Source organism: Podarcis pityusensis, assembly GCF_964106645.2.
Source record: "Podarcis pityusensis genome assembly, chromosome: W".
In the NCBI taxonomy this organism is placed as follows: Eukaryota; Metazoa; Chordata; class Lepidosauria; order Squamata; family Lacertidae; genus Podarcis; species Podarcis pityusensis.
The window spans coordinates 35,025,667-35,046,075 of NC_138045.1; the positions used below are offsets into that span (position 1 = coordinate 35,025,667).

The window sequence follows — 20,409 nt, forward strand, 5'->3', positions numbered from 1 at the left end:
TGGTGGATTCAGAAGCTTACCTCACTATTTTGTGACATTTTGTCTGGTCATAATGAAGGGCCTTTGGGCATTTTTCAAAATAAAAGTGGCACTGCATGCAGAAGTCTAACCTTCCTCTTCCTCCTCTCAGCACATTTGGCGTTTTCTGCTCTAGAGCTGGCACTTGCAACAAAGAGTGGTTCAGTGATGTCTCAAACAAACACAATACAAATGAATTAACTGTGTGTTGTGTGAAATGACACTTCCTTTGGTCCATTTCTTTCTCTTGCATTCGGAGAGAGGAAGCCACCACAGAAGTCTCAGTTGATGAACCTTCAGAAACACAACTGCAGGCCAAGAGTAAATAATGTAAACGGTTCTTCGGGGGGGGGGGGGTTGTTAGGTATTATCGTAGTAGAAAAAGAAAAAGTTTTATCCCCCCTCCTTTCTATTCCGTTCCAACATACCGGCTTAGATGTTATTCTTAGATGTTATCTTTCTTCCTCTCTGTCACTCTTGGCACCTCAGTGCCTGGCTTAATTGGCAGATTAATTACCCCTTCTTCGCTTGAAGTATGTCCAAAACTTAAATCGAAATTTTAATCTTAAGAAATGGAACTAGGTGCGCTCGTGGAGACAGCGTCCAGGAGATCCGAACTCCCTTGGGGGCTTTCCATCCAGTGCCCCCACCCCCTCCTTCTCTACGAACATGGGGGTGCTTTGTTGGGCACCGCGGATGAGACTGCATCTTCCCTTCCGCCGGGAAGAATTTGGGACGCTGATTACTCCCATCTCAGCCTCTAAATTACCTCGTGGGAGCTGGAGAAATGGTCTTGTCAGCCATCTTCTGTGGCGCCCCTAGCGGAGCCCCCTGAAAATGTGGGAATTTTCCAGAGTCACTCACAAGAGGATGAAGAGGCTGAGGAAGAAGCGGAAACTGAGGATGATGATCAGAGTTCAGATTCCAGCTCAGTGGGCGGCGCTGCTGCTGATGTCAGCGACAGTGATGACACAGCAGACTACAAGAGCGCAAAGGCCTCAGTCAGACCATCTGATACATCTGACACTGAACTGGAAGAACCACTGTTCACCATTGGCCACTTTTCTCCTAAGAAAGAGGAGATGAGTGCAGAAGACTTGCGTCTAGTACGCAGATCTGAAAGGGCCACAAAAGGCAAACCTCCAAACAGATTTGCTGATGAGTTTGCTAAGACAGCAACTGCGGTTCTTGGTAGCTCAGAGAAGGTGTGGGAACCTGCAAGCTTCAAAGAGGTTCAGGTGTTAACCTCTAAAGATGCTGAACCATGGCTTAATGCCATGAAGGCTGAAGTTGATTCCTTGGATAGGAACCAAACCTAGTGCCAGTAGTCCCAGGAATGAGGCTGGTTGGCAGCAAAAGGCCAAGACAGACCAGACTGGCAAGGTTGTCAGACACAAAGCCAGATTGGTCGCCAGAGGTTTTTCTCAGGTACCAGGACAGGATTACCACGAGACCTACTCACCCACCGTCAAGTATGAGAGCATTAGGCTAATGCTCAAGATTGCTGCAGAAGAGAAACTGCACGTTTCTCATCACGATGTGAACACAGCTTTTTTGTACGGGGTTTTGGGGAGGAACTGTATATGCTTCCACCTGATGGAGTGCAGGTACAGAAGGGAATGGTCTGTAAACTACGGAAATGCCTATATGGTCTCAAGCAGAGTGCCAGGTGTTGGAACACAAAACTCACCGAGACATTGCTTTCTCTTGGTTTTCACCAAGGCAAAGCTGATCCATGTGTGTTTGTCAAGGAGGAGGGGCAAAACAAACTGTATTGTTTATGTTTTGTTGATAATCTTCTTTTGTTTTGGAAGAATCAGGCTTTGTACGAAAGCACCCTAGCTCAGCTGAAGGAGCACTTTGACATGAAGGATCTTGGTGAGGTATCCAACTCTCTTTCTTTGCAGGTGAAGAAGGACCAAACAGGTAATTTTCTGGTACACCAGACACAGAAAATTGCTGATGTATTGACCAGGCTGAATTTGGTTGATGCAAACCCAGCAGACACACCGATGGTGACAGGTTACCAGGTAGATAGTACTGCTGAAGCATTTTCTGACACCACACTGTACAGATGCATTCTAGGCAAGCTGAATTTCGTTGCTAGATGTTCAAGACCTGACATAGCTGTAAGCACTAACCTGCTTAGCAGACATGCCAACAATCCTACTGTTCAGGATTGGAAAGCTCTGAAGCGCACAGCCCGCTATTTGAAGGGGACTTTGCACTACAGACTGAGGTTCACTAGTCAGAAGACTGGAGGTCTTGAAATCTTTGCAGATGTTTGCTTTGGAAGTGATACCACAGATGGTACAAGCACTTCTGGAGTATGCTACATGTACAACCATTGTCTGTTTGACTGGTTGTGCAAAAAGCAGACAACAGTAAACCTAAGTTCCTGTGAAGCAGAACTCAATGCCCTGTCATTTTCACTCATGGATTGTGAATGGTTGGTGCAACTGCTTCTGGACATCAGAGCTTCTGTGAAATGTCCTATACAGGTGTATCAAGACAATAGATCCTGTTTGGCTTTGCTGAACTCAGAGAGTTGCAAGCAAAGAACCAAATACTTGCAGATTAAATCCTTGTGTTTATACCATTCTTGTTGTCTGTCTGTATTCATTTACCACTCCTGTTAGTTATATTACGTAGTTTCCTTATACATTTCCCTTCTTCTTATTTTCATTATCCATCACTGTTCTTAATCTTTCCTGTTATGAGGTCTGTTTCCAATTCTACTGGTTTTACTATTTCATCTTATGTTTCCTGTACACAACATAAATTTCCCCCATTCTTTTTGAAATGTTTCCTCGCCCTGTTGTCGATTTTCCCCTGTTAGTTTGGCTATTTCTGCATATTCCATTACCTTCTGTCGCCATTCTTCTACTGTTGGTAATTGCTGCTGTTTCCAAACCTGGGCTCTGAAGAGCAAGTATAAATGTAAAATGTAATACAATATGTGTATGTGGAGTATCTAATTGAAAAACTAATAAAGATTATTTGGGGGGAAAAAGGAAAAAAGGAAAAATGGTGGCTCGTATTTTAATTCTGGTGCCCAGACAAATGCCATTGCAGAAGGCCAGCATTTGCCCACTGAAGCCAATTAGTGCAGGAGACTAATGAGTCTTTAGCTGAGGATTATGGGGAGGGTGGTGTGTGTGTGCATGCGTGTCCGTGCGTGTGTGCCCCTGCCTTTCCGTACAGAGCCGGCCAACTGTCCATGCATAAGAATTGCAAACTCCCCCAAACTGCTGCTATTCCCAGGCTCACTTGGGAGGACACTATTCAAACAGCTTCAGCCATGAGAGGTCTGTAAATAGCCTGCCTACCATCTGCTGCAAAAAGATGTCCTTCAGAGAGGGAGAGAAATGTGCAGAGACAGGGATGTGGCCCTGCTGCTGGAAACTTCTTGCACCCAAGGTGTTGACCACCCATATCATGCTCTCATGGCAGGACTCAGCCCTGAACCTGTAATGTAGTGATAAATTGAGCAGAGTCTCTGATCAGGTGCAGAGTGCCTTTCTGCCTACCGCCCTGAATGGCACCCAACCAAAGATGCAGACTTTTTTGAAGAGGGGAGGAAAAGAAAACACGCACAGACAGAGCTATAACTGAATTGAAAACTTTATTGGAATGTCTTATTTGGTAAGATAGTTCACCACTAACCAATGCTCAGAAGGACCTTCTGAGTAAAATGTTGAGAAGGGAGACACTTAAGAGCACTTTTTATTTCAGAAGGAAAAAAACACATACAGGCAGAGCCTGGCACTTCCAAACTGTCTTCTCCAACTCTTTCAAACCAGAAGAGACACACAAAAGTAGTCCAAACATTATATGTGGAGCAGAAAATGCTGCAAAGTGTAATCAAAACCCACAGGGAAATATATATGAGAATGCAACTAACAGATAACCAACGCAAACTATAAAAGGAGCACCGGACTTGCTCAACTCATAGCTGCAAGGCCTTGGAGAAAGGTCTCCCAAAATGAAGCCCCAAGGGGGAGAGTGGTTTCAGTGTATCTGAGGCACAACAAACTCGCTCTCATGGTGGCCCATGGGCCACAGAAATCATCCTTGTGGCCAACCTGGCCACTACCTGCAGAGGGACAGACGGGGTGCGGGGGCCTTCCAATGGGTAGCTGTACTGGGCCTTTTTCTCTCCATCTTTTCCCAGCCATCTAGCTAGAGGACCATGCCTGGAGAGCAGGTGGGGAGCTCGGGCAGATGCCTCCTCTCTCACACACCCTGGGAGAAGACTCCTCTCCCGCCCAGTTAGGAAAGCCAACCTCCACCCAAAGCATCCCCTAAACAGCCTCCAAGGGCAGTCCCCACACAGCTTAGCCCCATGGCTTTTAGAGAGCGAGAGCCTGGAACTCAGGAGGAATCACACCAAAATGCAGGCAAGGGTTGGGGTTTGCACCCGCAGCTGCCTGGTGGGGAAACCAGGCGACCTGGAGCTTCTCAATGGCATGTATGAAAGTCAGAACTGGGAGAGGTCGCCTGTGGGGAGGGGATGACAAGACATTCACCCTTCCCTGTCACCCTACACCCCCCCCCCAATCCTGGGGCCTGACCTATCTGCCACCACCCTTGCACCTCTGCTGCCGTGAGTCTCTTCCCCAGACGAAGGGGGGACAGAGAGCCTTGCTTTGCGCTCTCAAGTCCGCTTGGCGTGGAGCATTTGAATCAGGAGGCTGTTGCAGGGCACGTCCCCGCTCAGGTGCTTGTGGTACAGGTACTCCTCCGCTTGCATGCTCAGGGACCGGACGTCAGCCAGCTGTATCAGAAGCTGGCGGAACTTGTCTGTGGCGTGTGGGTAGTTGCAGAGGGTGTACTCCATCAGGGCTGCGTTGGCCTTTTCCTGGGCTTCCTTCACCACACTTGAATTCTCCACGAATTTCACATCTGCAGCGGGGGGAGGGGGAGGGGAAATAAGGGGGGGATGCATTGAATGGGGTAACCTCTCTTGAATGGAGGGACTTCCTCCTGGGCACACAGGCCGCAAACATGGAAGGTGTCGCTTGCAAAGCTCGCACAAGCCATCGGCTGATACCTGCAAAACGGCTGAGGTTGATGGAGAGGCTCCCCTGTGAGGAGAGCCTGCAGCGGTCGGGGCTTTTTAGTGTAGAGAAAAGGGGACCAGAGGCGACCTGACGGAAGCATAAACAATTGCATGTGGTGTGGACAAAGCAGAGTTTTCCCCCTCCCTCTCGCATGATGACACCAGAACTCGTGGGCATCGAATGAGGCTGAATGTTGGAAGATTCAGGACAGAGAAAAGGAAGTAGTTCTTCAAGCAGCGCAACATTAAACTATGGAACTCCCTCCCACAGCAGGCAATGATGGCCACCAATTTGGAGAGCCTTGATGGAGGTTTGGACAAATCCATGGAGGAGGAGGAGACGAGCCACAATTACTGCGCTCTGCCTCCATGGTCAGAGGCAGCGACGCTTCTGAATACCAGATGCAGGAAACCACAGGAGGGGAGATCTGCTCTTGTGCAAGGATCCTGCTTGCTGGTTTCCCACAAGCATCTAGTCAGCCACTGTGAGAACAGGACTAGATAGCACATTGGCTTGATCCAGCTAATGGCTCTTCCTACCTTCATAAGCTTCATCTGGCCATCTGCCTGGATGAACAGGGTCTGACCTTGCCAGCCTTATGCTTTGCAGATGAGCATCAGGCTGGTAAAGGCTATGCAAGATAAAAAAACCATATCTGACAAGCGATCTTCTTCTTACTTTCTGATGTTCCCTAAACAAACCTTCACTTCAAAGCCACTCTGTTGTGTTCCTCTCTAAACACCAGCTGGAGGGATTGGGGCTTAATCTGTTTGGCCTTCCCAGGTGAAAATAGGGCTCAGCTGACATGGAAACCATGATCCAAGGTGCCTCAAGCAGCTGAGCCAAAGAACAAGGGGTAGGAAGATGAGAGAGACGGGTGTGAAGGTGCAGTGATAAGCACATCCCTCTTAAGCTGTCGCCCACCTGCCTGAAAATGTGCCTGCTCTATGCACACTGCTCTTGAAAACTCGGCAAAAGCTGCCAATGCAAACTTCCTTCCTTGGGCCTGACTTCATCTGTGGGGCGTGGAGGGGGGGCCCTGGGGGAGGGCAGGGGCCAAGCAACAGCAGTGGGAGGGGGCTTTAGCTCAATGGTGGGCGGCCACCTGTTCCTCCTATTCTTGCCACGCTCACAAGGGGGAGATGAGACAGGGCCTTTTCAAGGCTAACTGGGAAGACACAGCGGGCCCTCTGGGGGTGTCGCCAAAATCTCTCCTCCCTCCCTCTCACTTCCAACACTCAGCCTAGAACCACAGAATTCTGGCCTCACCTCCAAAAGAGCATTGGAGGGGCTTTGAAAAAATGGCGGACGAGGTGGAGCAGCAACAAACCACAAATACTGTAGAAGAGCCCTTGGATCTCATCAAGCTTAGTCTTAATGAACGAATTGATGTAAAAATGAGAAATGACCGAAAACTTCGAGGCAGATTATTTGCTTGTTACCAGCACTTAAATAAGATTTTGGGTGATGTTGAGGAGACTGTGACAACAATAGAAATGGATGAAGAGATTTATAAATCTACCAAAAGGAATACAGTGGTACCTCGGGTTAAGTACTTAATTCGTTCCGGAGGTCCGCTCTTAACCTGAAACTGTTCTTAACCTGAAGCACCACTTTAGCTAATGGGGCCTCCTGCTGTCGCCGCGCAGACAGAGCACGATTTCTGTTCTCATCCTGAAGCAAAGTTCTTAACCCGAGGTACTATTTCTGGGTTAGCGGAGTCTGTAACCTAAAGCGTATGTAACCCGAGGTACCACTGTATTCTGATGCTGTTTGTCCGAGAAGATGGAGTTGTACTTGTAGCTCCTCCACTGTGGGTTGGCTGAAACCATGAAGAAAATGGTCATTGTTTCAAAAATGTTGGACCTCTGGACACTGTCTTCTGATACCCTTAAACATTAAGATTCTGCCCTTAATTCTGAAAGACCATCCAAACCTGATTTGTTGTGAAGGCGTAAGATCATTTGGCATATAAGTTGATATAAGGGTCTCCCCCCGAAATAACTTAAGTGCAGGTGTCTTTATGTGTCAGATCAGTGGATATAACCATTTTAGTTGCTCTTGTGGCCGCTGATCTTTTTAAAGAAATAAATCTGTTTGGGGTTTTTTTGTATGTATGTGTTTATAAGCACTTTTCCCATTAAGGGGGGGAGGGCATTGTGTGGGATGTGAAACACAAAAGCAGTCAAGTACAACATTCCTAGAGTGAACATGTTTACACATGGGGAGGAATGTTTGTTCAGCCAGCAGGTAAACTTCCTGTTTCCTTCTGGGCTGGGACAGACTTCCTTTGCATGTGACTAGAGGTGGGTGAGCAGGTAATGACAAAAGCACAGGGCAGGGCAGCCATCTCTCTCCTTTTGACTACATGCATCGAAGAAGCAACATCTGCTTAGCCAAAGATGCCCTCTTGGCTTCCAGCCAAGAGATGACAAAGGGACTGTCTTCTTATGAGATAGTTTCCAGGTATATGTTACTTTTCTAAGCTAAGTATGCCTTCTGGAATCCTATTGTGAACAGAATGATATGTGAGTAAACTCTCTTTATACTTTTATAGAAGACTGTGTCGTGTCTTATCTTTTATGAGGGAATAAGGGGAAAATACCAGAACAGTTATTATAGAGGTTTTAGCGAGCCTGAGCAAATGCATCCGCTGCAAGTTTAAAAGGGAGAATATTACTCTGCTAAATTGTGAACTTGTTAACACACGTTGGAAAGGCTATTATCAGACAATATATCCTCTCCTGCATCCCTGAGCATTCCCACACATTAGAAAAGGTTCAGAAAAGGGCCGTCAGAATGACCAAGGGGAGGATGGAGCAACGGATGGAGGCTGCAGCACTGGGGACTTTTTGATTTGGAGAAAAGGTGAGTAGGAGGCAGCGTGGCAGAAGTGTATAAAATGATGGAAGGCACAAAGGAAAGAGAACGTTTTTCTCCCTCTCTCAAAACAAGAGAACTCCAATGAAGCTGGAGTTTGCTGGCACTGAAGGACAGCAGCACTCCAGAGCCTCAGGCAAAGCACTTTCCAAGCACTGCATGGAGATGCCACTCACTGAACCTGGGATTGAACCTGGGACCTCCTGCAGGTGAAGCAGGTGCTCTCCTGCAAAACTACAGCATTTCCCTTAAAAACAACAGTGAGATTTCAGTCCTCAGGGTTCTGAAGAAAGGGCTGGTTTAAATAGGGATGGAGGAAGAACTGATTCAAGAATTTGGTCAAGTGGCAGGATTTAAATTGAACAAGTCAAAAACCAAGGTTCTAGAGAAAAATTTAACACCGTTTGAAAGAGAGAGGTTTCAGAATGAGACAGGTTTAACAGTGGTTAAGAAAGTTAAATACCTGGGGATTAACATGACAGCAAAAAATGGGAATTTATTTAAAGATAACTATGAAAAATGTTGGTCAGAAGTGAAAAAAGATTTAGAAATTTGGTCAAATTTGAAGCTTTCACTGCTAGGCCGTATTGCAGCGATAAAAATGAATGTATTGCCTAGAATGTTGTTTTTGTTTCAAACTTTGCAGATTGTGGACAAAATGGATTGTTTCAAGAGGTGGCAGAAAGATATTTCTAAATTTGTCTGGCAGGGCAAGAAACCCAGAATAAAATTTAAAATACTAACGGATGCAAAGGAAAGAGGTGGATTTGCCCTGCCAGACCTCAAACTGTACTATGAATCAGCAGCTTTTTGCTGGTTGAAAGAATGGCTACTTCTTGAAAACACTGACATTTTGGACCTAGAAGGTTTTAATAATGTATTTGGATGGCATGCATATTTATGGTATGATAAGGTCAAAGCACATAAAGCATTTAAAAATCACATTGTCAGGAAAGCGCTGTTTAATGTTTGGATAAGATATAAGGATTTGCTAGAAAATAAAACCCCAAGGTGGCTGTCACCAATGGAAGCGAAGGCCTTGAAAAAGGTCAATATGGAGGTCAAATGGCTGAAATATTGGGAAATTTTGGAACAAGACGGAGATAGACTGAAATTGCAGAGTTTTGAAAAACTAAAAAACAAAGTGCGAGACTGGCTTCATTATTATCAGATAATGGAGGTATTTAAATTGGACAGGAAAATTGGCTTCCAGGTGGAAAGATCCAAATTAGAAACAGAATTGTTAGAACCCAAGACTAAGAATTTGTCAAGAATGTATAACTTGCTGCTGAAATGGAATACTCAAGACGAAACGGTAAAATCGGCTGTGATTAAATGGGCACAGGACGTTGGACATAACATTATGTTTGCTGACTGGGAACAGTTATGGACCACAGGTATGAAATTTACGGCATGTAATGCCTTAAGAGAGAATATTATGAAAATGATATACAGGTGGTACATAACCCCAGTCAAGCTTGCGAAAATCTATCACTTGCCCGATAACAAATGTTGGAAATGTAAAGAAACTGAAGGTACATTTTTTCACCTTTGGTGGACGTGCCCAAAGATTAAGGCTTTCTGGGAAATGATATATAATGAATTAAAAAAGGTATTTAAGTATACCTTCCCTAAGAAACCAGAGGCCTTTCTCCTGGGCATAGTGGGCCAAATGGTGTTAAAAAAGGATAGAACTTTCTTTATGTATGCAACAACAGCAGCAAGTATACTCATCGCAAAGTATTGGAAGACACAAGAACTTCCCACGCTAGAGGAATGGCAGATGAAACTTATGGACTATATGGAATTGGCGGAAATGACTGGTAGAATCCGTGACCAGGGAGAAGAGTCGATGGAGGAAGACTGGAAGAAATTCAAAGACTACCTTCAGAAACATTGCAAAATTAAGGAATGTTAAAGGGATGTTGGACTGAAAGTAAATGGTTTCCAGCTGCACAGGTTAAAGTTAATGATAGATTAAGATTAAAGATCAAGATTAAAGATGTTTAAAGACATGGAAATTTGATATTAAAAGGGAAAATTTTAAAGTTATATGACATTAAGATCAAGGATTAGGTTTAAAAAAGTTGAAGTTATATATTTTAACATTTTATTAAGTTAAAGATTGGGATTAAAAAAGTGGAAAAGAAACTGCTGGACAAATAATGTAGATTGGAATACAAAAGAGGGAGGTATGAGGAAGTCTAGAAAATAAGTATTTTAAATTTGGAAAGGGAAAAGAGAGTTTGTTTTTAATTGTTATGCTTTGTGTTTTTTATTGTTGAGTTTTGTACTGTTTTTTGTGTGTGATGTTTTTTTTTTCTTTTGTTGTTTAAAACTTTAATAAAAAATTATAAAAAAATAATAATAAAATAAATAGGGATGGAGGAAGCTGCTTCACTCACCCACCTAGATCAGTACTGTCTATTTCAGGACTGAAATTGTATCACGATGCAGTTTGTCTCGCCTGGATTTGGGAATGGCTCACGTTAAAAAACACCGACTTGCTGGATCTAGAAGGATTCAATAACAGATACGGCTGGCATGCCCATCTGGGATATGAGAAGGTCCACAAAGGATTTTTGAACCACGTGATCAGGAAATCGCTTTACATGGTGTGGGCCAAATATAAGGACTTACTAGAACCAAAAACGCCATGGTGGCTGTCCCTGGCAGAATCGTTCTCAGTTTAAAAAAAACAGCATGAGAGAAGTAATTGGGCAACTTATAAAGACTTATTGGAAGAAAAAGAAAATAAGCTAAAATTAAAGAAATTTGAAGCAATTCGGACACATTTGACTGATTGGTTGCAGTATTTTCAGTTAAATGAAACATTCCAAAAGGACAAACAGAAAGGCTTTTCCACAGAAATTTCAAGATTTCCACGTACCTACGGGACCGCCTCTCCTGGTATGCACCATGGAGGACCTTAAGGTCCACAAATGACAATATTTTGGAGGTCCCAAGTCGCAAGGTGGTTAGATTGGTCTCAACTAGGGCCAGGGCCTTTTCAGTACTGGCCCCGACTTGGTGGAACGGTCTGTCACAAGAAACTAGGGCCCTGCGGGACTTGACATCTTTCCGTAGGGTCTGCAAGACAGAGTTGTTTTGCCTGGCCTTTGGTTTGGTCTCAGTCTGACCCTTACGTTTCCCTCCCCTTACGATTTTGATCTATGGGCTACTTTTAAAATGAGGCTGCATTTTAAATTGCATTTTAACCTGCATTTTAAATTGGTCGGTCCCCCCCATTATGTTTTTATTGTAATTTTACTGGTGTTAGCTGCCCTGAGCCCGACTCTGGCCAGGGAGGGTGGGGTACAAATAATTTTTAAAAATTTTTATTATTACTGTTTAATAAACACACACACACAAACGCTCTCTAACATGTACAGGTGCCTCCTTGACTGGGAGGTCAGGGAGGAAGAAGTAAAATCTGTCATGGTACAATGGGCCAGAGATTTTGGGCACAACATCCAGATGGAATCATGGGAGAGGTTGTGGAAGGAGGACCTAAAATTCACAGTGTGCTATGATTTGAAAGAGAATTTCATGAAGATGCTCTACAGATGGTACTTAACACCTGTAAAACTGGCCAAAATGTATAAATCTAGATCAAACATCTGTTGGAGATGCAAGGAGGCGGAAGGCACCATGATCCACGTGTGGTGGAACGGTAAAAAAATCAGGGAATTTTGGGAAACAATCTACAATGAACTTAAAAAAGTTGTTTAAATGTTCCTTCCCAAAGAGTCCCGAAGCCTTCTTGCTAGACATAATGAGCAATGAAATCCCTAAACAGGTAAGGAAAATCTTTATGTATGCGGTAACAGCAGCTAGGATTCTAACTGCTAAGGTATGGAAAGGAGATTCTATTCCCTCAAAATTAGACTGGCAAAATAAAATGCTAGAATATGCAGAACTAGCAAGATTCTGAGACCATACAGATCAAGTATTTAGTAAAGAGTGGAATATCTACAGAGAATATTTAAACAAACATTGTAATAACATAAATTCTTTGGCAGGCTTGGATTGATTTCTGCATGAATTAAGAAATCATTACAGAATTAAAATAACAGAAGAACTTAGGAGAGAAAAGTTAAGTGCGCAGCGTAATGAAATTTAGGAACCACAGTGGGGGGACCGGAAGTTACGTTAGAATTAGCAATGGATGAACTTAATCTTTTCTTTTTCGGTATGTACGTATGGTGTAGGGAGTATTAATTACTGGATTGCCCTTTGTGGCTTGATGCATCTTGTTTTGTATTTGTTTTGTAATGTTATGTTTTTAAAATTAATAAAGCATTGGGGGGATTCTTAAAAAAAGGATCAGTACTGTCTACACGTACTGGCAGCCATGGCTCTCCACGGCAGGAGATATTTAGCCCCCTCCCAGGCCTACCTACCTGGAGATGCTGCTGAGGATTGAACCCAGGACCTCCTGCACGCAAAGCGGAAGCTCTTCCACTGAGCTATTGCCCTCCCCCGGGAGCCTTTTTGCAAATCTGCTTTTCCTCGAGATCCCTTCCTAGAACCTTCTCTGGAGAAGTGGCTGTTAGAATTCCTGATCTATGATTGCAGTCATGGGATTGTTTATCACATGACGGTATATGTTTTGACTCCACAGAGTGGGAAGTGACGGCGGCAGGATGTTTGTGTCACTGTGTTCCATGAAGTGGGACTATTGTCCTTTGTTCTTTTTCTCTTTGCTGTCTGATGCTAGAGAGGGAGGGAGCCATGTTGCAGTGCTCCGTGTGTGTTTATACTGTATGTAAATAAAGTACAGTGGTACCTCGGGTTACATACGCTTCAGGTTGCATACTCCGCTAACCCAGAAATAGTACCTCGGGTTAAGAACTTTGCTTCAGGATGAGAACAGAAATCGTGCTCTGGCAGCGCGGCGGCAGCAGGAGGCCCCATTAGCTAAAGTGGTGCTTCAGGTTAAGAACAGTTCCAGGTTAGACACAAGAGCTACCCACACTAGAGGAATGGCAGATGAAAATGATGGACTACATGGAATTGGCGGAAATGACTGGCAGAATCCGTGACGAGGGAGAAGAGTCGGTGGAAGAAGATTGGAAGAAATTTAAAGATTATTTACAGAAATATTGCAAAATTAATGAATGTTAGAGTGATGTTGGATTGAAGTTAAGTGGCTTCTAGCTGTACAGGCTTTAAAGTTATAAATATATCAAGATTAAGGATTAGGATTAAAAAGGTTAAAAGAATGGAAAAATTGGTTTTTAATAGGTTAAAACTTAATGTCATAATATATTAAGATTAAGGATTGGGATTAAAAAAGAGGGAAAGAAATTGCTGGATTAACAAACTGAATGGGAATACAAAAGAGGGAGGTATGAGGAGGTCCGGGAAACAAGTAAATGTAAAAGAAGTTATGAAAAGACGGAATTCTTTTTAACTGTTTTTTCTTTTTACTTTGTTTTTTCTTTTTTTCCTTTTGTATTTTGTATTGTGTATTTTTCTTTTTATTCTTAAATTTTTCTTTTTTATTAATGTGATTCTTTCTTTGTGAAACTATAATAAATATTATTAAAAAAAAAAAAAAAAAGAACAGTTCCAGGTTAAGAACGGACCTCCAGAACAAATGAAGTACTTAACCCGAGGTACCAGTGTAGATTAGCCAAAATGCTGAGTTCCTGAGGTCTGTTACGCAATGCTGCGAAGACTCTGCGGATCCCTAAGTGTGCCGATGTCGGCTGGCATCGGTCGCTGTGATGTTCGGGCTGAAGAAAGCTTATGAAGCTCCCGAACAAAAGACCAGGAGGGGGAGAACATGCCAGTCAGGCATGTGTCTCTGCCAGGGTCCTACTCGAGTGTAGGCTGAACTCCTGACAGTGGCAAGCTCTCATTTTGTAGACTCTCAAGGCATCCAGCAGCAATGTTGGAAATGGGGGCACCATGAGGGGCAGCCCTCCTTCAGGGCCCAGATTCGCTGTCAAAAGGCCCTCAAGTGTCCGCCAATGTCTCAAGAGACATCTCCTTCCCCCAGGGGTCTTGCAGACAACTGTGGACAGCCTGGCTTCAGTGGCACCTCACCCTAAGGCTTGCACACAGTTCCCAGGGGATACAACCGAGCCTAACCACCTGTAACTGAAAACAACAACAACATATTGCTTCCTGCTGCATCCTACCTGGGTAGAATTTTAGGCTGCAGGGTCCTTGGGGCAGGGACCTGCCCTTGTGTCCTCTGTAAAGCAGTTCTGGGAGGCCTGGTGCCCTCCAAACATTGCTGGACACACCGCTCCCATAGTCCCTGACCAGGCTGGCCACGGCTGATGGCAGTTAGAGGACTGCATGGCTCCCATCCCTATAAAAACACTCAGGACATGCTTCTCTCAGCTGTGCCAAGTTCTGGATCCAGCCCAACTAAAGGCCAACAAGGCCTTCCCAAAAGGTTGTGGTCCAACGACATCTGGGGACCCACAGGTGGAGAACCAGCTGGAAAGAGCAGGAGGGGAGAGGGCACTCTCTGGCGCTTGGGCCCTGCTTGTGGGTTTCCCATAATGGGCATCTCACTGGCCACTGCGAGAACAGAACACAGGGCGGGGAGGGCCACTGGTCCCATCCTGCCTCAGGGCTCTTTTGACATTCCCCTGACCTGGGCCTTGTGCTTAGCAGTTGAAGTGCTGACTGCCCCCTTTCATTTCTGAGTCACTGCTGGGATAATCAGGCACGCAATTATGGAATCTCTTCCTCTGCATAACATTACAGTCATACCTCTTGTTACATTCGGTTCAGGTTACGTTCTTTCAGGATACGTACCGCGGCGACCAGGAAGCAACGGAATGGGTTACTTCCGCGTTTTGCCACTTGCCCATGCGAACGCAAAATGACGTCACACGCATACGCAGACGTGGCGACCTGCGCACGCGCAGACACAGGTTGTATTCCGCTCAGGTTGTGAACGGGGCTCCGGAACTGATCCCATTTGCAACCAGAGGTACCACTGTATTGTGATTTTCATTTTCAGGAGAAAGAGGGGGGGACACGCAGTCCTCATACTCACACACCCTAGAAGTTACGCTGCTAAAGCCTTCTCTACCCTACCATCCCCCCCCCACACACACACTTTGAGGTGGCACAAAAATAGAGGGTTCGTCTTGATCAACTCACCTGGTTTGGAGAAGAAACCCTATTCATGATTTAATTGAATATTTGAATAATCTTTTCATTCCTGTAAGGCATAAAGAATGTTGTCCAAATAACACTGACACACTCCACTGAGAGAGAGCGGCCGCAAAGACTCCGTCCGTCCTGCGACAAAAGCCGCCTCACACACAGGCAGAGCTGCCGGGACCATTTCTTTGCCCTTAAGAGTTCTTTGCATTCAGTGCCGCTTTTGTCTGCTGGAGGCGTCAGATAAATTGCAATCACTTAAGGGAATGCAGGCGCACAAAAGCCGCTCTTGCTCCATGTTAAATAGTGGGGAAGATGGATGAAGGACACAGCTCTGTTAGATTCTCAGCTCTTTATTACAGCAGTTAGAACTGCTCCTGGAGTCAGACTGACTGCAGCCTAGCTGGCTGCTTTATATAATACTAAGTAACTTGTAACAGTAACAACTCCCAACTAGCTAACCAGTCAGTGAGGGACAGTTCTCAGTCCTTCATTTGCATACTGGTGGCCCTGAGTGAGAACTGCAGCTGATCTTAATACAGTCATACCTCGGGTTACAGACGCTTCAGGTTGTGTTTTTTGGGGTTGCGGACCGCCGAAACCCAGAAGTACCGGAACGAGTTACTTCCGGGTTTCGCCGCTCATGCATGCAGAGACGCTCAAAATGACGTCACGTGCATGCGCAGAAGCGGCGAATTGCGACCTACACGTGTGCAGACAGGCAGACGCAGGTTGCGTTCTGCTCATGTTGCGAACGGGGCTCCGGAACGGATCCCGTTCGCAACCAGAGGTACCACTGTACAGTCATATCTCGGGTTACAGACACTTCAGGTTGTGTTTTTTTGGGTTGCAGGCGACCGAAACCTGGAAGCACCGGAATGGGTTACTTCCGGCTTTCGGCAGTCGCGCATGAATCGCAATCCGTGCGTGTGCAGACGTGCTGCTGCAGGTTGCGGACGCGCCTCCCGCACGGATCACGTTCGCAACCCGAGCGTCCACTGTACATAACACTTTGCATCCCCTCGAGTGGCTGGCTGGAGAATGGAAGTCAGGCCGGCACATGTGGAGGGGGGGTGTTGATCCATTAAGCTTCTATTAAGCCCTTCTGGAGAACAAAGCTAACCTGTGCCGCCCCTCATAAATATTGCTGTTCAGAGGAGCCCTAATTTTAATTAAACCTCTTTTACCTGCTCATGAGAAAAATCTATTTAGACTCAAATGGCGCCCTTTCCTCCCCCTCTCGCACTCCTGTGTGTGTGTGTGTGTGTGTGTGTGTGTGCGCGCACACACACACACACACAGATGCCAAGTGCAGCTTGTGAGCTGGAGGGAGAAAGAGAGAGAGAGAAGACATTATTTTCTTCAGGGCAAATACAGCCGGCATATATAAGCGAGGAGGTGGCAGCTCCCGTACAGCCGAGCCTGCAGAGGGCACATGGCTTGCAGCATAATCGGCACCACGCTCAGAGAGGGAAGTTGGGCACGGGGCATGGGCAGAGGGCAACCTTTTGGTCCTGATTTTCTTTGGTGAAGGAGAAAAGCTTCCACACCGGCAGGTGGAAGTTTTAACGCAATGCGCAAAAAGGGAAGGGAAGGCATCATGGAGGCGGGGGGGTGTGTGTGTCCTTTGCCGCAAAGCCAAAGAGAAACACCAGTTGCTGAAAACCCACAGGAGAAGAGAGTGCACTGGCACTCAGGTCCTGCCTATGGGCTGCCCATTGGGGCATCTTTGAGACCAGGGTTCTGGACTCGATGGGCCCCCTTTGGCCTGACCCAAGTGCAGAGCTTGTCTTATATGCTCTGAAGAAGATCATTTGACCCAGAATTCTTCCGGCAGGAGGAAAGGAAGCCCTTCTTCACACAGTGCATGATTAAACTATGGAACGCTCTCCCCTAGGAGGCAGTGATGGCCACCAACTTAGATGGCTTTAGAAGAGGATTTGACAGATTCGTGGAGGAGGAGAGGGCTATCAAAGGCTAGTACAAAAGCTACTACAAAGGTTATCTCCTGCTTGGACTACTGCAATGCGCTCTATGTGGGGCTACCTTTGAAAGTGACCCAGAAACTACAACTAATCCAGAATGCAGCAGCCAGACTGGAGACTGGGAGCGGCCACCAAGACCACATAACACCAGTCCTGAAAGACCTAGATTGGCTCCCAGTACGTTTCCGAGCACAATTCAAAGTGTTGGTGCTGACCTTGAAAGCCCTAAACGGCCTCGGTTCAGTATATCTGAAGGAGCATCTCCACCCCCTTCGTTCTGCCCGGACACTGAGGTCCAGTGCCGAGGGCCTTCTGGCGGTTCCCTCACTGTCAGAAGCCAAGTTACAGGGAACCAGGCAGAGGGCCTTCTCGGTAGTGGCACCCACCCTGTGGGACGCCCTCCCACCAGGTGTCAAAGAGAACAACAACTACCAGACTTTTAGAAGACATCTGAAGGCAGCACTGTTTAGGGAAGCTTTTAATGTTTGATGCATTACTGTATTTTAATATTTTGTTGGAAGCCGCCCAGAGTGGCTGGGGAAGCCCAGCCAGATGGGCGGGGTATAAATAATAAATGATGATGATGATGATGATGATGATTAGTCACAATGGTTATGCTCCGTTTCCACTGTCAGAAGCAGAGGTGCCTCTGCATTCCAGTTGTATGGAGAGAACCCTGTTTGCTGCCTTCACTCAGTTCCCGAGCTTGAAACCTTGCTCTCTTTGGGAATGGGGACGGCTGCAGTTCCCGTTGCTTTGCACCATGTGGCTAAGGGACAAGGCAGGGAATTGGTGGTATTTAGAATCTTTTGAGTGTGTTAAATCTGAAGCAGCCAAACCTGCAACGTTCTTTTGTCTGTTTATGGAGCTCATGCTTTGAGTTCAAGATCAAGGAGCTAGAAGAGCTGTGTGTGTCTATACCAGTTCTTAATTACCATTATTGCTCAAGTTGCAACCTTTAGCTAGCGGTTCGGACTTCCATACCCTAGTCTCTTGACCACTACAGGAAGCGTCCCTAGAGGGATGCCGTACAGAATGTACCATGAAACCGTTTCACAGCTGTGATACTCTGCAGCTGGGTCATAACTGGCTGATGGGAGGCAGGTCCATAGCTAGGGGGTAGTGAGGTGGCCCCCCGCCAGGGGTGCAGGTGATGGGGGGGCCTCAAAGTTGGCTAAAAATATGTCCATAAATATAAATATTGATTATTGCCTCATAAGAATAGAGAGTGAATTGAATGGGGGGGGGGAGAGGTGGAAAGAAGAGCTAATTTGTCCATGGCTAGGGGGCACAATCTGGACGGTTCTGCCAGGGGCGCAAGATCACCTAGCTATAGCTCTGGCAGGACGGAAGAGTGTTCATGTGCTCAAGCCCTGCTTGTGGGTTTTCCACAGGGGCACCTGGCTGGCCAATGTGGGAACAGGAGGCTGGACTAGGTGGGCCACTGGCCTCATCCAGCCTCATGGCTCGATTTATGCAAAATAAAGAGGCTTGATTTGCATTCAGGTTGCACAATTCAGGTACAGAATCCTGGGCAGGTTTTAGGCATGAAATGGGCAAACACAGCATTTGCCAAAAGGAGGAAACTTTTCTGAACCTTTTTTCTCAAAGGAGCCTGGACAACAGTTTTGGTAAACGTCAGGAAGGATACTGCTGCTGGTGTCATTTTCCTCAGAGAACTGCAGCGCTGAGCACTTCCACAGAACAGGCAGAAGCTCTGCATTTCAGTTGCTGGGTTCAGTTGCCAAATGGCATTCTATGGGTAGAGGCTGGGATAAAACCGCAAGCCTGAGACCCCAAAGAGCAGCAGCTGCTGCCAGTCAGTGTAGGCAACGCTGGGCCGGACAGACCAAGAGCCTGAGACTTCAGCACTAACAAAGCAGCTTCCCAGTTCAGAAAAGGTCACTGCTTGACCCCTGCCGCCCCAGGGCTGGTGTGCAACCTTGCAGGCCTAGCAGATGCAGCCAATACCACCCTCAACCACTGCTGGTGCAACTATTTGTAGGAGAGGTTGTGGGGGGCGAGGTGTCGCTCATACCCACACAGACGGCCCTGCTCCACTGCCATGCGCAGGAGGGGAGGAGGCAAGGCTGCCTGAACTGGTGCAAATCAACTTCTGAGCAGAAAGAAGGGGTCTTTGGGGGCGGGGATCAGAAGCAGGTACCAGACAAGCCAAACCTGGCTCCTCTGCAGACTGCACTCCCACATTTCCCTGCATATATTGTGTCAAGGTCAGATGTTGTGCACAGTTCCTCTGGGCAATAGGCAGGGCTGGAATCTCCTGCAATCTCCAGTGTGGCTGACCACATCCGAGGCTGTCCTTGAATTCCTCTGGACACAAACACAGATGAACAGGAACTGCCCCTCACCCCCTCAGCTCTCAACAACATGCTCAAGGAGACCACCAACATCCATGTTTTGGAAAGGCCTGTCCAGCAATGTTCCAGATTACCAGCTGCTGGAAGCCGCAAGGGGGGGGGGGCTCATTGCTTATGTCCTGCTTGCCTGGGCAGCTGGTTAGCCACTATGAGAACAAGAGGCTGGAATAGATGGACCTGGTCCAGCAGCCAGGCTCTTATCACGTCCTTCTGGCAGTAGGGAGAAGGCAAAGACAATGGGGGCTCTGCTTCCAGCCCCACCCGCCAGGCAGACGAACCTATAAGCAAAGCAAGTCTCCTCCAAACACCTCATGTGGTTGAGATCTCGGGGGGAGGGGCTGAAGCACAAAGCTCTCCATGGCAGCCCCTGTTTGCTCTTCCCAGGTGTCTCGCTGCCCCATCCACACCCCTTGGCACTTACCAAGGCTGAAGAGGATGAGGAACTTCAAGCAGACAAACTCCTGCCTGTCCACCTGGAGAGAATGGAAGTGAAGCACCAGTTCCTGCGCTCTCAGCACCAAGTTGTTCAGGATGGATCCCGCCTGCATGGCAACGGTCGACATGTCCACCTGGAAGAAAGGGGAGGTGGGCAGGGCTCAGGACCCCCAAGAAGTACCATCTTGTCAGGGGAACAAGGAGGTTCAAGAGCTGGGCGGTGGGGGACAACCTCCATCAGAAAGACTTTTGAGCAATCAGCTGTTAAGGCTTTAAAGCAGTTAATGGACTCAGTTGTTGCCTAAATTACAATAAATATGGTTATATCTGGGTGCTGGCTTTACACAGAAGGATAAGCAATAACGACCAAAGTCTAACTAGCCAGGAATCCAACGCAGGCTGACTCACAAGTGATGTCCCTTAGCATCCCATAGGGGTTCCTCCCAAGTAAGTGTTCAGAGAACTGCAACCCAAAGTCTAAATATGTGCAATGGAGTACTTGCAGATTCTCTTCCC

General features: G+C 46.5%; 2 protein-coding genes across 2 annotated transcripts; one reads left to right on the top strand and one right to left on the bottom strand.

The window, feature by feature from the left end:
• Positions 1 to 4,615: 4,615 nt before the first annotated feature.
• Positions 4,616 to 20,334, bottom strand: LOC308467785 (steroidogenic factor 1-like). Its single transcript, XM_080989489.1, has 3 exons — positions 20,302 to 20,334; positions 19,880 to 20,027; positions 4,616 to 4,923 (listed from the first exon to the last, which is right to left on the bottom strand). The coding sequence occupies exons 2-3, from the start codon at positions 20,019 to 20,021 to the stop codon at positions 4,676 to 4,678; spliced, it is 390 nt and encodes a 129-aa protein (XP_080845615.1). The 5' UTR covers positions 20,022 to 20,027; positions 20,302 to 20,334; the 3' UTR covers positions 4,616 to 4,675.
• On the top strand, positions 6,138 to 7,177 carry LOC308467789 (U6 snRNA-associated Sm-like protein LSm3). The gene is made up of 2 exons (XM_080989493.1): positions 6,138 to 6,616; positions 6,827 to 7,177. Exons 1-2 carry the CDS (start codon positions 6,383 to 6,385, stop codon positions 6,905 to 6,907), a joined length of 315 nt encoding a protein of 104 aa, XP_080845619.1. The 5' UTR covers positions 6,138 to 6,382; the 3' UTR covers positions 6,908 to 7,177.
• Positions 20,335 to 20,409: the final 75 nt, after the last annotated feature.